The sequence below is a fragment of the Schistocerca serialis genome, chromosome 7, assembly GCF_023864345.2.
Source record: "Schistocerca serialis cubense isolate TAMUIC-IGC-003099 chromosome 7, iqSchSeri2.2, whole genome shotgun sequence".
Lineage (NCBI taxonomy): Eukaryota > Metazoa > Arthropoda > Insecta > Orthoptera > Acrididae > Schistocerca > Schistocerca serialis.
This window is the reverse complement of record NC_064644.1, coordinates 332,874,275-332,891,324: the sequence shown is the minus strand read 5'-3', so window position 1 is coordinate 332,891,324 and position 17,050 is coordinate 332,874,275. Positions and strand designations below refer to the sequence as shown.

Below are 17,050 nucleotides of genomic sequence, written 5' to 3'. Positions count from 1 at the left end.
GGTTATATTATGTACTCGTAAATGTTCTTAAAGAACGTTCTAAACATTTTCAAAAGGTTTAAAATCCGGAGACTAGATGTACTGGTTCTGTTGCGTGAATGTTCCCGAAAATTGCTCACAAAAAGTAACTGTGTCTTAGCGCAACAGATGCGACAATCGGCATCTTGGGTTACAGATCTCTTACGTTGATATCCTCTTTAAACTGAATGGAAAAAAGGAAAAAAACAACGATACAGCCCCGCGTAACCGTTCTCCTTCAGGAGACTCGTCGCCCGAGGCAGAGAATCTAGGGAGGTAAAGAATAGTAGCGCCTCTTTGACCTTGCAGCGTTAGTACGCAGTCATCTTAGAAAGCTTTCTAGGATTTGCAGTGAACAAGACGCCATGAGTCCTTCAGATACAGACAGAAACAGTATTCACCTTTTCAGAAGAGACATTTCCAGTCTTCCAGATGTCATTGTTGGCGCCGCGCCTTTGTAACTAGAGAGTTTTGTGGCGAAAAGAGCAAACGTCTGTGCTGCAGAAGTCAAACTGCAGGTACGATCAAATTTTGCGGCAAATGCTTCTTTTGCAAGAGATTGAAAATGCCCAGCACTGGCTTGACGTAGCAGTTTCTGCCGCAGACCGAGAACGAGTTTCGCACCCAAGCTGGAAAAAGTGCTGGTTGTTCCTTACCGTCACGATCTTCTTTCAGCATTAATTCTGACGCGAATTCCTTCTAGAAGAGCATGTTTCCTACTGTCGATTAACCCGTGAAATTTCCAGGCCATTGTCAGGCTCGTACCTTACTTTAGTGAGTCAGTCTATCTGCATTCATTACTGTATCGTAGTTCACCCAACGGTGTTGCAAGGGGAGGACAAAGATAGAGCCTTTCTAACCCCCCTCCCCCCCCCCCCCCCCCCAAATAAAACAAACTCACACCTTGAAATCAGCCAATATAAAATTTTAGTTTCTATGTGAAAGTTAAAGTGCACCCCAAGTTTCTATCTTCACTGATGCAGAAGAGACAGACATGTGAAATAGGATGAATATTTTTGAAATACCAACTAATATATGATGAAATGCCAATTAAGTTCCACTGCTTCATTCAGTTAAGAAAAGTATTCTATTCTACTTCTCCAATCAAGACCACACTCGGATAACGAAACACTTGCCTAAGGACACAAACGCCACCGTGCATCCCGACCGTGGTTATTCCGGTCACTTGTCTACACTTGTACACCTGTCAAACAGTTTCCCGTGCTCCACTTCGTTCTAAACCGTCAGTAGGCTCTTTGATGCAGCGGGGACCACAACCACACTAAATACAAGAATGATAAAATTTCGGCGCACTGGCTGTCAATGGTCGGATTAAAATATTCCATTGTCTTATATTCAATGCTGATCAGATTCGTCAGTGTGGACACTAGCAAATGATCGTCCAGGACGGTCTATCAAATGGAGAGGGTTGGGTTACAGTCAAAGAATGTATGAAGTCTAACATTAGTAAAAAGAAAGCACAAGAGATTTGCCGGTCTTAACAGTTGAAGATATGACTATACACTGTTTGATCAAAAGTATCCGAATATTAATATGGAATGTGTCCACCCTTTACCACGACTTGAACTCGAATATAGAAACATTCAGTGAGGTGTCTGAATTTCTATGGAGGGCTGGCAGCTCACTCTTGATCAAGAGCCGTAATCAGAGACGGTAGTGATGCTGGGAGCTGGGGTGTGGAGCAAAGTCCGCGGTTTAATTCAACCCAAAGATATTTAATTGGGGTCAGATCGGGACTCGGTAGGCCAATCCCTTTCATGAATGTTATTGTTCACAAACTAGTGCTTCAGAGAAGCTGCTTTGTCGTGCTCATTGAGCCATCGCCTCTGAATTACTCCTCTATTGCGCGCAGAACACAATGCCGTAAAATTTGTTCATGTCCCTCGGCATTTAAAGGTTTTTAGCGCAATGAGAAGACCAGACTATAACCACGAAAAAAAAAAAACGGTTACCACAACACGACCTAATCCGTACTTCTACACACGACGGCAGGTGACATTCTCTAGATCTCTCTCTCTCTCTCTCTCTCTCTCTCTATTCGTTTAGTCGATTCCGACTCTTCGTGACCCCATGAACCAAATCACGCCACTTTTTCCTGTCTTATACTTTCCCCCGTAGACCTTCCAGGTTGGAACACATTGCTTCTGTGATGCCATCGATCCATCTCATCCTCTGACGTCCTCTTCTTCTAGTTCCTTCAATCTTCCCCAGCATTAATCTTTTTTCCAGCGAGGCATGCCTTCGCATTGTGTGTCCAAAGTAGGTCAGCTTTTGTTTTAACATTAGACCTTCCAGGGAGAAATCTGGTTTTATTTGCTCCAATATTTATCTGTTGGTTCTCTTTGCAGTCCATGGAACTCTAAGAAGTTTCCTCCAACACCACAATTCGAAGGAATCAATTCTTCGCCGTTCAGCCTTTCTAATGGTCCGGGTCTCACATCCATACATCACAACTGGAAAGACCATAGCCCTCACAATACGGATCTTTGTTGCTAGTGTTATATCTCTGGACCTTATAACCTTGTCAAGGTTTGACATTGCCTTTCTACCGAGCAACAGGCGTCTCCGGATTTAATGGCTGCAGTCGCCATCAGCAGAGATCTGGGAACCGAGATAACAGAATGTGGTCACTACCTACATGGTTTCTACTGCTATATCCCACGAATTGGTAGGTGTAGTTACCATAATTTTCGTTTTCTTCACATTCAGCATAAGACCGGCCTTTTCACTTTCGTCTTACACCTTCAGTAAGAGTGTTCTCAATTCTTCTTCACCTTCTGCCAAAGCCAAATTCCTTCATTGGGTTACCGCAATGTACAGCGTCATTCATCCCTCGAGCCACTTCTTTCCAGTCATCCACGGCCCAGTGAGATCGCTTATTACACTACCTCAGACGTCGCAGAGCACACTACAGAAATGTTTGGTTTGTGAGGAGTTCCTCAAACACTGCACCCCATTGTTTTCGACTCCCTGCGCACAGTCCTTGTGCTGACTCGATTGTTAGTAGCACTTCGGAGCTCACGACTGATTTCTTGCGCTGATATAATGCAGTTTGGTACAAAGACGCTTCGCAGTGCTCGTCAGTCCCTATACGTCAGTACATGAGGTCTGCATGTGCTGGTTTGGCTGTGATTGTTCCTTCACGTTTCCACTTCACAATCTCATCACCAACAGCTCACCTGAAGAATCGTTGGAAAGGTCGAAACGTCGCTCATGTATTTGTCAGTCAGGTGACAGCCCGTGACTAGTCCATGTCCGAAGTCACTAAATTCCACTGAGCGACACATTCTGTCGATACTCCTTCTCTGCCGACAACACGATACGCACCGCCTCCTTGTATACAGGCCGGTCCCTTCTCGTGACATCTAGTGGTCAGTTCCGCTCTACATGGGGGTGTCCGCACAATTTTGATCAGGTAGTGTCAGTGCCTTTCAGAACATCGACTGTAGTTTTCCTCTTCACCTGTATTACAAGTATACCAAGTGACATGGCCCAATGTTTAGCACATTGGATTCGTTTTCCGGCGAACGATTCAAATCCCCGCTCAGGCACTGCGATTTAAGTTTTTCCTGATTTTCACAAAAACAACCAAGGCGAATGCCTGTATAGTTCATTTGAAAATGGTACAACCGATTTCCTTCGTCATCCTTTCTAATCTGAACTTGTGCTGGATATTAAACTCTATTTTTACTTCCAGCTATTTATATCATAAGTAAATTATGTTCGTATCTATCATGTTTTGTCGGTTTTATTCATTATTCTTAAATTCAATATAGATTTTTATTCTACGTAAGTCCACTCCTTTCTTTCCGTCCGACTCATAAAATGGCTGCCTCAGCCTACTCTTATAACTCACTGACTATATATCGCACTCGCGTTCGAATGAAAAGTCCGCAGCTCGTGGTCGTGCGGTAGCGTTCTCACTTCCAGCGACCGGGTTTCCGGGTTCGATTCCCGGCGGGGTCAGGGATTTTTCTCTGCCTCGTGATGACTTGGTGTTGTGTGATGTTCTTAGGATAGTTAGGTTTCAGTAGTTCTAAGTTTTAGGGGACTGATGAACATAGATGTTAAGTCCCATAGTGCTCAGAGCCATTTGAACCTTTTTTTTTCGAATGAAAAACACATACTGGTAACACTACAATGTCCATCTTGTTATCACAAATTTGCCCCCGGTAGATGTGGAAGACTTCGGCTTCGCCCAGGTTCAACCTCGAAGACGCCTATTTTAAAATAATATCTGATGTATGTATCAACAGCAAATTACGTCAATTGTTGTACAAGCTCAAAAACAACAGTTTTATAAATGAAAAATATTATACTGGAGTTCTTAGTATTCTCACCAGTTATCTGCAGTTGTAGAATTCACCGCTCTCCTCATGAAGAAATTAATCTAAACCTATATTTCCTATTTACGAATTTAGCATTGTCCAGACAATGAAAAGGTTTGACTAAGAACTGCTTTTGCTCTCACTAATCCCAGAGGAGAATGATCTTCCCATGCATTTCTATCATTTGATATATATAAGAAAGTTTAATGTTAATCACTGGAAGTATGTAATTTTTCAGATTTCGAAGAAAAAGAATTCTCACCGCCCTCATTCCAGGCCCCTTCCACCTGGTAAGACGCGGTGGCAGCTGCGAAGATGAAGTCGTCAGGGAATTTGTTGGCAGGTTCCGAAGCTCCAGATATTCCCGGGCGACCCAGGACACTGGCTGCCAGAAGCAGGAGCAAGGACACAGATGACCACATGTTTAGCGTTCCCATCTGCTTGTGCGTCTGCCGTTTTATACTCTGCACCTCTGGTTAATCTAACCGCAAGGCTTCCTTTTGAGTGAGACTTGGGCGAACATTGTCAATTAAAGGCTCAAGGCATTTGTTCTGATGGGCGTGGGTGTGACCCGCGCATCGTCTTATTTACTGTCCGTCATTGTCTCACGAGATGCATGTTTGATGAGCTCTAGATTTAATGCGAATGTAAGTAAAGCTCATTTTGTTAGGGCTACAAGAGATGCTTTGTTCGCTAAATCTAGTGTGTAATTTCTAAAGATGTCGGTGTTTACCTCTTCCGGCAGTTTATGTGAGGCGCGGTATTTTGCACAGTCACTGGACTTGCCTTACGGCCCCTTATCTCTTGCTAAAACGCAGTAATCTGCCCGAGCGAAGGTAGCAGCCGAGATCATACGAGGCGATAAAAGACGTCGGCAGGCATGCGTTCTTTTCCTCAGCCAATCCTGCTGCTGCTGTCAGTTCGTCACTCTATATCGTCATTGCTAGTCTCTGTGCGTTCTCATCAGTACCTCAATTGTCGGTTATCCAGTTCAGTATGCTTTTACACGTGGAGTGTAGTTGGAGCAAACGACGGATTAGCTAATTTTTCATTTTGTGTAAAAACTTTGTCATTACGCAGTTCTGCACATTTCGTTGATCATTGTGGTTTTTGTACTACCGTGAAATTCATACTGAATAGAATAATGGTCGAATGCCGTGAGTAGTCCACGAGAAATCTGATTATTTTTAGTTCCGGTAAATCCGTTACGTACAGGATGAAGAAAATAAGTAAAAATGTTTGGAGGTATGATTCGCATTAAGTTATCCCAGGTACTAAACATCTGCTTTGGAGAGTTAGTGAGCAATTGCCAGACTAAAAATCGAAATATAAAGTTTACTTCAGACAATGCACACATAAATTATTTGATGGCTAAAACGGTTTCAACTGACTTGTCAATTCCAATAGACCATTAACACTTCTTCCACAATGAGGCTATTTCTAGAAGTCTCTAGCAGGAAATCTTGAGTCGTAGCATGGAATGACGTAATAGACTGAGAAGTGCTTATGGTCTATCATTAACGACTTGTCAATTGAAAGCGGTATAGCCATTAAACAATTTATGTGAATAGTGATAAATAAACTTTATAGATATAAAGTAATGTACTCAGTGATTCTTTCTGCCAATAACGTGGCAAATACTGGGATTTTTTCTGCAACGTATCGCTTGTCTGACGTGTGGTCCGATTTATTACTGTGAAAGTTGCCAACTTGCTCCGTCCACTTGGGGCTGGGTAACTCATTTCAAAGATCACAGGAAGTAGAGCTTGTACGACCTACAGGAGAGCCATTCCTTGTGAAGCACTGCGGGTAGCGAACAGCTTTTCCTTACCGTGGTTAATAAGCCAAATAACTGCCTTTTCTGTCATCTCCCCGCCAAATACCTCATAAAGATGGGACAAGGTAGCATTTGTAGTGAGTTCAGTTGATCCATATTGCTCCAAATAGCGATAAGCTCGATCATCATGTGACATCTGAACTCCAAGTGAAGTGAACAGAGTCAGTATTTACGACACGAGATTAACAATTTGGTATAGGAATTGTGTTACGAAGAAAACAGACCTCGTGTACCAACTACCAAACTTATGTTGACTTTGTGCACCAACCACCAAACTTAACATTAAGCGACGGCTGTTAAACGTGAATGTATGGATTTTACGACGCGTTATGGAGCATGTTTTCTATGCATTTACTCGGCAGGCTTACCCAGATTAAAAGTACTTTTCAAGCAGTTTTAATTTCGTCATCCTGTATGGCCATTCTAGATCTACATCTGTGTTCTGCTGATCGCCTTACGATCTGTGATGGAGAGTACTTGTGTACCACAATCACTTCTTCCTTTCCTACTACGGTGCATAGGTAGAGTAACTTCTGATAAGCTTCCGTCTGAGCCCGACTCTCTCTATTTTACCTTCATCATATTTTTTTTCCGTGAGACGCATGAAGGAGGATGCATTGTGTTGCTTGACTCTTCATGCAAAATGCGGTCTCGTGTTTTCAACGGTAAATCACAGTGTGATGCATATCGACTCTCTTGTAGTGTCTGCCTCAGCGGTTGCACGAGTTTCCTCTTGGCGCCTTCACTATCACGTAATAAAGGAACCCATGACGAAAAGCGCTACTCTTCTTTGGATTTATCGATTTCCTATGGTCGAGCGGGGTTTTGTAAGCTATCTCCATCGTGGGTGGACTACACTAATTGCGGATTCTTACAATCTCAATCTGGTGTGTACCTTTCTTAGGATTAGCTCTAAGTGGACGTTGCACTCTAAATAGCTCTGTACGCATACTCGCAGCTATTTAATAAAAGCTTTCAACTTTTGTTCATCAATCGTGTAAGCTAATAAAAACGAGTATTTATGCTCACTTATTTTAAATACTTTACATCTGTTCATGTTAGCATGAAAGCTGTGGATCTAGCGTTGATCCTTTCTAGGTCTTCCTGCGCTTTCGTGCAGATTTATAGCGCTGTTGACTCTATGTATACAACAGCAACTTCCGTGGACAGTCTCAAGGAGTTCCCGACGCCGTTCACTAGGTCTATATGTATGTATGTATGTATATATGTATGTATGTATGTATATATGTATGTATGTATGTATGAACTGTAATGGTTCTTTACAAGTCACTTGGCATACTCCCTCAACTACGTTTATGTAAGACACCGGCACCTTTACAAAGCGTTGCTGCAGTGTTTGTCATATTTATTCGTCGTTTGGGTGACATTTGCGCGTATGTGTCGTAACATTGTTCATAGGTGGAATGTGGGACTTTACGAGGACTGGTGATGTTAATGGAGAGGTGTTTCCGTCTGCATGTCTGACTAAACTTCGCACCATGGTAGTCCAGAGACGAAGCAATGGCGCCGTACAGCGGTCAAATCTACATACACTGATCAGCCAAACCAGTATTACCATCTGCTTATTAGCACGTTGGGTTTGGCCGCAATACAGCAGAGACTCAGCATGACGTAGATTCGGCAAGTCCTTGGTATATATACAAAGGTAGGTCCATGTGGCACTAGGCGCATACACACAAGTCACACATTTCTCCTTGAATCACGGGCCAGTAAGTTGTGGTGCAGAGAAAGAGGTCAATAATGTCCGAGATAGTTCCATCGGGCTCGGATCAGCCGAATCTACTGGCCGAGACATCAGGCTGAGTTCAATATCATCCTCCTCAAAATACTGCAGAACATTTCCGGCCTTGTGACAACGTTAGACGGAGATTTCCGTCTATCCAGGATCACAGAATTGGTAAGCCTGCGACTTCCACGTTCTGTAATGACATAGACGTCTAACAATTTGTGATTCTTCAATTTCTCCCGATGTACAAGTATTTGTTGGTCGAACACTCCACAGGTGTACTGCCAGTTCGTAGTATCCAACGGGCACAATCTTTCGGCGATCAGACATCAGTTGCGCTGGCGAATTGAGCTCCTGACTACGCCGTTGCCACCGCGATCCGCGCCCCACGTCGGCGGTCGCGGAGACGCTAGCATCGGCGTCTGTGGTGCCGTCAATGCAGGTGCCCCGTTCACCCTGGTTGCCAGATCCCTCTGGCAGCCTTCTTAACTAAACTCAGTGCTGCTTACCAAGCCGTTTTGTGATTATAGCCGCAATCTCGGTTGATGAGATCGTCCGTAGTGCGAATTTCTATGGCCCCTCTTAACGACTCTGTCCCTGCATTTGGAAGTCTGTGCCAAGATTCTGGTACGTTCGTACTCCATCGCGTGATTCTCGGACAAATAGTGATCTGCGACCGTTGACTTGTTGGGATACATCAGTCGAATGTACCTCTGGTGTTCTCTGCAACGATCTTTGATGGTGCGAACTGTCTGCCCAGTGTATGCCTTACCACATTGACATGGAATCTGGTATACGCCGAACTTCCGCAAACCGAGATCAGCTTTGACGCTTCTCAATAACTATCGCGTATAATGTGGCTGCTAAAGAACAGTTTTTACTTGGTGCTTCTTCGATATGCATTCGATGTTCCCCAATAGTGCGCCAGTTTATGTTATGAAGTTGGTGGCTGCCTCTTCCATCGCGACTTCTGCGGTCTCCACAGGTTGTACTTCTGTGGTGGGGCGGAGTGTGCGCCTAATCTGCAATTCGGGGTACCCGTTTTCTTCCGGTATACACCGTGGCCTAGAGTGCTATTAGCTCTTCTCTTTACCATGACGCCTCCACAGTGAATTTGATGTTGGGATGCATGAAGTTCAAATGTGTAAGGACGTCAAGGAGTTCATATTTTCCATGTGGCCAGATGACGAACGTGTCATCCACATAACGGAAAAAACACGTCGGTTTCCATTTGGATCATGCAAGAGCTTCCTCCTCGAAGTACTCCATTTACAAATTTGCGACCACAGGCGAGAGAACGCTCCCATTGCGACTCCGTCGGTTGGTTCATAGTATTCTCCATTAAAAAGAAAATACGTGGAGGCCATGATATGCCTGAAACGGTCTGTGGTCTTCTCGTCAAAATGCTGACCAATGAGCTCTAGTGGCTCTCGAAGCGTCACCCTGGTGAATAAAGAAACGACTTCAAAACTCACCAGGATATCGGAGTCTTTCATCCTGTCGATGTCGGGGCGTTTTACAAAATCCACAGGATTGCTGATGCAGTGAGTATGTTAACGCACATAATGGCTTATTGTTTCCGTCAGGTATTTTGCCAGCAAATATGTGGGTTCGATAATGTTGCTGATAATGAGGCGCATCGGCACCCAAACTTTGTGGACTCCATAAAGTTTTGGCGGTGTAGGTCATTGAGGTAACAGTTTCTTAGCGACCCCCACTGGTAAATCCGTTTTCTTGAGAAGAGCCATAGTCTTGTTTCCACCTTCTCTGTCGGGCCAGCGTTGATTTTCCTGTAGGAGTCGTCATCTAGCAGGTCTTCCTGTAGGAGTCATCATCTAGCGCATCTTCTCAACGTACTCCTGGTGGGATTGAACAACAGCAGCCTTGTCTCTGTCAGCAGGTGAGACAGCAGACTCAGGATAGTCTCTCAGGTAGCGAACAGACACCCTCTCTCTGCTGGTAATGTTCGACTTTGTAGGCTTTGTTGTTGTCAGAGCTCGGGGGGGGGGGGGGTAGGAGCAAAACAACGAAGTTGAGCCCTGCACAGCTCGTGTTCATGCCATTTATTGTTTGTCATCTTCTATTACGTTACTACCGTCTCGTTTTCTTATTCCGTTTACTGGCGTCACTAACTTCCTGCCCTACTTACCTGTGAGCGGCAGCAGCGGTGCACTGTCGTACCATCTCTGGAGCGACTGATAGTATTTCCAGGTCGTCGTGTGTCTGGCAGTCAGTTCGAGACGGACCAGCAGTGCAGTCGGGGACGGAGACCCAGTGAGGTCGGTACAGCCAGTACCAGCGGGCACGACCGTTGGTTGGTCGTTCGTCTCATTGACGACGTGTATTTGGGTCGGTTCCTTCCTGTGCATAGACGTCGGTTGTGTTACCTCTACATGGTTGGTTTGGAGCCAGTGTCTCCGGGTCGTCGTCCGTCCGAGGGAAGAAAGTCAGTTGGAGACACGCCAGCAGTGCAGTCGGGGACGGAGACCCAGTGAGGTCGGTACAGCCAGTACCAGCGGGCACGACCGTTGGTTGGTCGTTCGTCCCATCGACGACGTGTATTTGACTCGGTTCGTTCTCTACCAATGGTGGTGGCAGCTGTGTGCATGCAAGTACAGGTCAGTGTGCGTTTTATTCCGTTACACATTGTGGACCAGGGTACCATTAGAAGTTCTCTTGACCATGTGCGTCCATGAATCGTAATCTTACTTCTGCTTCGGTCTCCATAGTGAATTTGATGTTGGTATGCATGTAATTCACATGTGTAAGAAAGTCAAGGAATTTTTACCTTCCATGGGGCCAAATGACGAACTCGTCATCCACACATCGGAAAAAAACACGTCTGTTTCCATTTGGGTGGTGCTAGTGCTCCCTCCTCGAAGTAGTCCATTAACAAATTCGCGACCACAGGCCAGAGTGCGCTCCCATTCTTATTCCGTCCGTTTGTTTATAGTATTCCTCATAAACAAAAAATACGTGGAGGTCAGGACATGCCTGAAAAGGTCTGTGGTCATGTCGTAGAATTTCTGTCCAATAAGCTCTAGTGACTCTCGAAACGGCACCCTGGTGAATAACGAAACGACGTCAAAATTCACCAGGATATCCGAGTCCTTCACCCTGACATTGTCGAGGCGATTTACAGAATCCACAGAACTGCGGATATAATATGTATTTACCTGCAAGAGGGCTTATTTTGCCAACAAATATATAGGTCACCTAATGTTGCTGACAATGGGCGACAACGACACCCTATCTCTCTGCACTTCATAAAGTCTTGAGATAAAAGTTTTTTGGCGTCGTTCAGAATGCCCTAGCCTTGTTCTTCAGGTTCCTTGTAGAGTCAGCGTTGATCTTCCTGTGGAGTCGTCATCTTCTCACTGTAGCTCTGGTGAGAAAGAACAGCAGTAACGTTAGCACTGTCAGCTCATAATACAACAATGATAGGCGCTCTTTCAGGTCCCGAAAAGCTGCCCTCTCCCTACCAGTTATGTTCGACTTCCTAAGCTTAGTTCTTGTCAGACCAGGGCAGGTTTAATGACATACTTCTTCAGCTGCTTCAGGTGCGCCCTCATGAGCTCAGTCCGTCAGTCCACCTGACGATGACGATATGTCTGACCCCCGAAATATTGCACTCGTTGAGCACTATGAACCGGCAGTACACCCGTGTACTGTTCGATCAACAAAGACGCCAAGAGAAACTGAAGAATCACATCATGTACATCACATCATGTACCTTTACAGGGAGGAGATGTATCGCAGCGTGAATAAACTACACCTGATGTGCCACCAAAGATGCCGTTTGCTGAGTGCTATTGCATTTCTGAAGATATGTCATGTCCATCACATCGTGCCGATCTTTGATAAGGTCACGTATCATATCGATTCTGTAGCAGCCAGGAGAATTAAGAAGCGAGCCTGCCTTGGTACGTGTGAGGGTGGACTTTACCAGCCGGAGCCTTGAATACAATTCCCAGGACTATTTAGACTACATTTACGACTGGATCTGGGACTGGATTGATAGTGTTACGTGGGTTGAAGCCGATTCCGCTCATAGGAATGTCACAGGACTTTATAATTCAAAACTCTCACGTCTCTCTGACAAACCACCACCGGAGGTCCCATGAAGACGGCCATCAATCTGGCTGACAAGGAGCTGAGCGACGGTGTGGTATCAGGTCTGGAGAAGGGACTACTGATACGTCTGGGCTAGTAGGCTAGAGCGGCTTAGGTTGTGGAAAGTGGCCAAAATGAGGTTGCTGTCAATTGCACTCAACATACAAACTTTATTTGCACACACACAAGATTACACAAGAATGCAAAACACTCAAAACTTTAATCGAACTCCATGATCAACTTTAGATCGGCTGAAGGCCACACTTAAAATCCAAGACGAAAGGCCTAGGTAAGAAATTGACGTAGAAGGTTCTTCTGGAGGTGTCACCCAAAAACATTTTGTAAATCTTCAATCTAAACAGGCTGAAGGCCTTAGCACTTTAATTTTAATGGAACACGGCTGGGGGCCGCATATTAAGTAATAAGAAGTGTTTCAATGCAACGGCAGAAGGCTTTATCTTAAAACAATTGAAGCAAATTTAGCTGAAGGCCCCATACAAAACATCACAATCGTATGCCTTAAGGGCAAGACGAGAACATTAATTTAAGAGATATTAAAACTCGGCTGATGGCCACACATCAACACAATAATTTAATGGCTTAAGGCCTTAAAAGATTGGATGTAAGATTCGGCTGAAGGCCCCTATAAGAACAACAATCTCATGCCTTAAGGGCAAGACAAGAACATTAATTCAGGATATATAAAACTCGGCTGAAGCCCACACATCAACCAAATAACTAAAACTCAAACAGGGAAGTTACTATGTAACAGACACGGAATGGCGCTCAGAAGTTCCAAGGGTCGGCCTGGAATTTCTAGTATGATAAAAAAAAATATTAGGTTAAATATATTTCAATTCTTTCAGTTTAAATCTGTGTTTCATACTAGAATGTCGTGTTCCCAGTTTGGCACAGCTTTGCCACAGAAGACACGAAAGCAGTCGAAGATGTCCGTCTTCTGGTCGGCTCCTGATCGTTCTCAGAAGGAGGTTAGTTTTTGATTACGCAAAGACTTCTATTATTTGGAAAAGAACAACCCGGATTTCTTTACGTAATTAGTATGAATTTTATAATTGCCTAAGGGACCTTTAACAATGAAAAAAAATTCATTTGCAAATGAAATCATTAATAAATGGGGCACCTATGAGTTGTATAGAAGACAAAGGGGTGGCCTTCTGTACACGACCAGGATGCCGCAGTATTCTCTGCTGTAGTAAAGAATGTTTGACATTTATAAAAATAATATGGCATGGGGATTAAAAAAGTATAAAGGAAAAGAACAGAAAAAGAAATCTGATAAACACTAAATATATTCAAACAATTCTCACTAGCAAACTAGGGCTTATTTATAAACAATATAACTTACATAAGTACTTTTCTAACTGTATGGTGCGATCAGACTTCAGCCTGCCCTGTGCTGGCTCCTTGGTTCACGTTTTTGTCACAAATTACAGTCATTACTTTTCTCCTTCGTTAAAGACAATTCTTGCACTGTTCAACACCTTCATAACAATAACTTGCCGATTTACAGTTTCGAACATAAATTATTTGAATTTTTATTAATTAATAATGTTGTCTGCACGCTGGCAAGACCGCTCACTTTTCTAGCTTAAAGTCGACCTTCTTTTACGTTTTCACATTACAAGCAGAAGTAGTACATTAAAATCTAAAGATCTACAAAAGTTTTTTTTTTACTGTCATCTTTTATTTAGATCGAAGCGGAACGTCAGTTCGGCTTCTGTTAAAATGTTTCTTTGTCTGCGCAATCGATGTATTAGCGTCCGCGCTAGATGCGCATCTTTACAGTTACGTAAATTATATAAAACAAATGTCTTTCAAAGAATAGGTTTCATCTCATAGGTTGATCCTTTAATATACAGATAGGTGAATGCCTTTCCAAGGGTACTCACAGCTTTCATACTACGGAAATCCCAATAATATTACATCGCTTACCGCGTGAGGAGTAATGATTCTGAAAGATCGTTACGACTCAAGCGCAGTCGTAATATTACTGGATTCACGTACTTAGTGAATGAAGTTTTTAAGGATCTCTCCTTGCAGGGAGCAAAGCAAACATAACATAAGGCACATAGAATTATATACGTTTCACACTAAGTCGTCAAAGCTACTCACAGTTGCTTGATCATTAACAAACTTGGTTGTGGCATGATGCCATCATAAGTGTTCAAGGATTTAACACAGGTTCCTTTTTTGCGTGTTCTCAAGAATTACTCTCATTCAATCAATTGAAACATTGAAATACTAACATAGATACAAGTACAAATCAAATACACATACAGATACATATATACATAAATATTGACAAGAAGAAAAAATTCTATTACAGTATTGGTGCATTTCCGCCAATTTTGAACAGAACATAAAACTTTTATCAGTCTTTCTCGTAGTGACATCACTCTTCACTTTGTCGTGCCGAACAGTTCACGTTCATAACTTCATCTAACAGAAATCTGGAAAATTATTCATATTTCCTAGGATGCTTTTGCTCACAGCAAATCAGATTTACATCACGTTTCGATAAGTAACTGCAGATACGCATTAACCAACGAGCCACGATCGTCAATACACACAATATACACACGTCAAGTCTTTTGAACCAATTTCCAAATTTCTTCCCCTACCGGGTAGGGTAGAAAGGTAAGAATGCTAAAGAAGAAAACTACAGTAGGATAGTGCAAGGAAATGAAAGATACGAAGGTAGATAATAGGTGAAATAATCAGTTGAGCAAATTCATTCTTCGGCTCCACCGTTTTTAGTGTCATCCACGTGGCATAACTTGACTTCAGTATTAAAATGTCGCACAAATCCGCTTCCAAAGCATCTTCAAATACATCTCAAAATCACGGCATGCGGACATAGCAGAAGAATATAAGCAGATTATCTCACTCCTCAACCGGGTATCTTAGTATCGAAGGTTTCTGCATGATACTCATGACATAGGAATAGTCTCTCTTTCTCCAATACAGGACCTAATTATCATTATAAATGCATATTTCTTGACTGCTTGGCTCATAGTAATAAATAAATTAAAGTTGCTCTCCAGTTGCGAGTACCATTATTCATTTCTTTGTACATTAACTATATGTTGCTGCTTATACTCGGTGTAATCTACAGATTACAATGTATCAGTTTTCCATCGTACATGGTTCTAGAGACTTAAAATATTATCCTTTGAAAGCTTAACTTAGGTTATTACTTCACAATACGGACATTCGGGTCTGAATGAGAGATTTAAAGAAAACCTTTACTACTTGGTAAAAAGGAGATTTGCCGAAACTTAAAACTAAAGCAGCAGGTGGCACTTTGGCACATCCCTTACTCAATTCAACGACTGCATACCTCTATTGCTCAAGAAACTTAAAGCTACCTTAAAACTAAGGCAAATCTTATTTTCCAAATACGTAGAGTACCTTCTTCAGTCACTTAATATCCTTCCAGCTCCATCATTACTTTGTGTCCACGTCACTCAAATGATTACGTCACCTGCAGAATACATGTACATGCTGTTGACTCACATACTTTCTAAACGGATCACACTCTTGTTTCAGGTTGCAGCTTAACATAATAAATGATATTTTTTAAAATGTTTTTCATGGTACTTCTTTAGGTCTACATGGTGGTAAAGTTCTTTTATTCGTCCACTAACTGGATCTGCCAACACGTAGCAACCAATATGTGGCTTCCTGACTATAACAAACGGTCCTTCGTATAGGTGTTGCCACTTGCGATTTTTACGTAAGATGAGAGATGGTTTGAAGTGTGTCCTCAGAAGAAAACGCTCGTTCAGGCGATACGACAGAACTTTATTGACATGCTTGTCAAATGCCTTTTTTCTTAAATTGGCATGAGTTGTGAGAGAGATCAGGGCTTGTCTTAACTTATTATCTAGGTTGACTTCTGGACCTTGTATCTTGGGGATAGGATCAGCCCATTCATAGCTTTCCTTTTGCCTGGAGATTAATTCTGAAGGTGTGAAACCCGGAGAAGTGTGCGGAAGATTATTTACAATCTCTTCAAATGGAGTAACGAAATCGACCCACCGTGTTTGCTGGTTCGGTACATAGGTGCGAATAAAACGATTAAATTCTTTGAAGACTCGGGCTGTTGGATTACTTTGAGGTCTAAATCTTGAGATTAGAATCTGTCTAATACCATTATTGGCAAGAAACTGTCTCCATTCTTTTCCAACGAAGTTTGAAGCATTATCAGACAACATCGTTTCCGGCTTACCAAAACGAGGAAAATAATCCTTTTCTATTCGTCTTATTAAAGATTTTGCACTGGAAGACTTCATCGCGTATAAACGCACGTGCTTAGTGAAGAGGTCTAGCAAAACAGCAAGGTACTTAGCACCTCCTCTTCCTCTAGGAAGTGGACACGCATAGTCGAGACTGACTATTTGGTTAGGACGCTCAGTGTAGATAGGATTCAAAGGTATGACATTCGAAAGATTGAAGGGCTTTGCCTTCTGACAGATTAAACAAGTGCTTGGCAGTTTATGAATTCTCTTATGCAGATTGGGTACGTAGCAATAGGCAGAAATCTTTCTTTTACGCTTCTCGGGGCCATAATGTCCCCAGGATAGGTGAGTGTACCATAAGAGATATTAAACGTACTCCTCAGGAATACAAACACGCCATTGCTCCGCCAACATAGATGTACGATGAAATAAAACACCATTGTGTGATTTATAAAATTTCGACAAACGATGATTAGGGTTGTCTTGTTGAAGCTGTTTGACTCTCTTCCATTTACGGTCACTTTCTTGCAGATTACCCATCTGTCGGCAAAGACGTAGAAAATAACTACGATTCAAGGGATCTTTCATAAGGAGTATCTTGTGATTGGAAATCTGTTCTACAAGTTCCGTAGGCTCCGGCATACCTTCCGGCATGCGTGACAGTGCATCTGCAACTATGTTGTTCTTGCCTTTCACGTAAACAATTTCGCAATTGTACTCCTGT

At 42.9% G+C, this 17,050-nt stretch overlaps 1 protein-coding gene across 1 annotated transcript in view; it reads right to left on the bottom strand.

The window, feature by feature from the left end:
• The window catches only part of LOC126413069 (myrosinase 1-like), a 33,098-nt gene extending 28,309 nt beyond the window's left edge, over window positions 1-4,789 (bottom strand). Inside the window, exon 1 of the mRNA XM_050082966.1 lies at window positions 4,630-4,789. Coding sequence (XP_049938923.1) covers window positions 4,630-4,789 — 160 coding nt within the window. The remainder of the gene's footprint in view (window positions 1-4,629) is intronic.
• Between the last annotated feature and the right edge of the window lie 12,261 nt (window positions 4,790-17,050).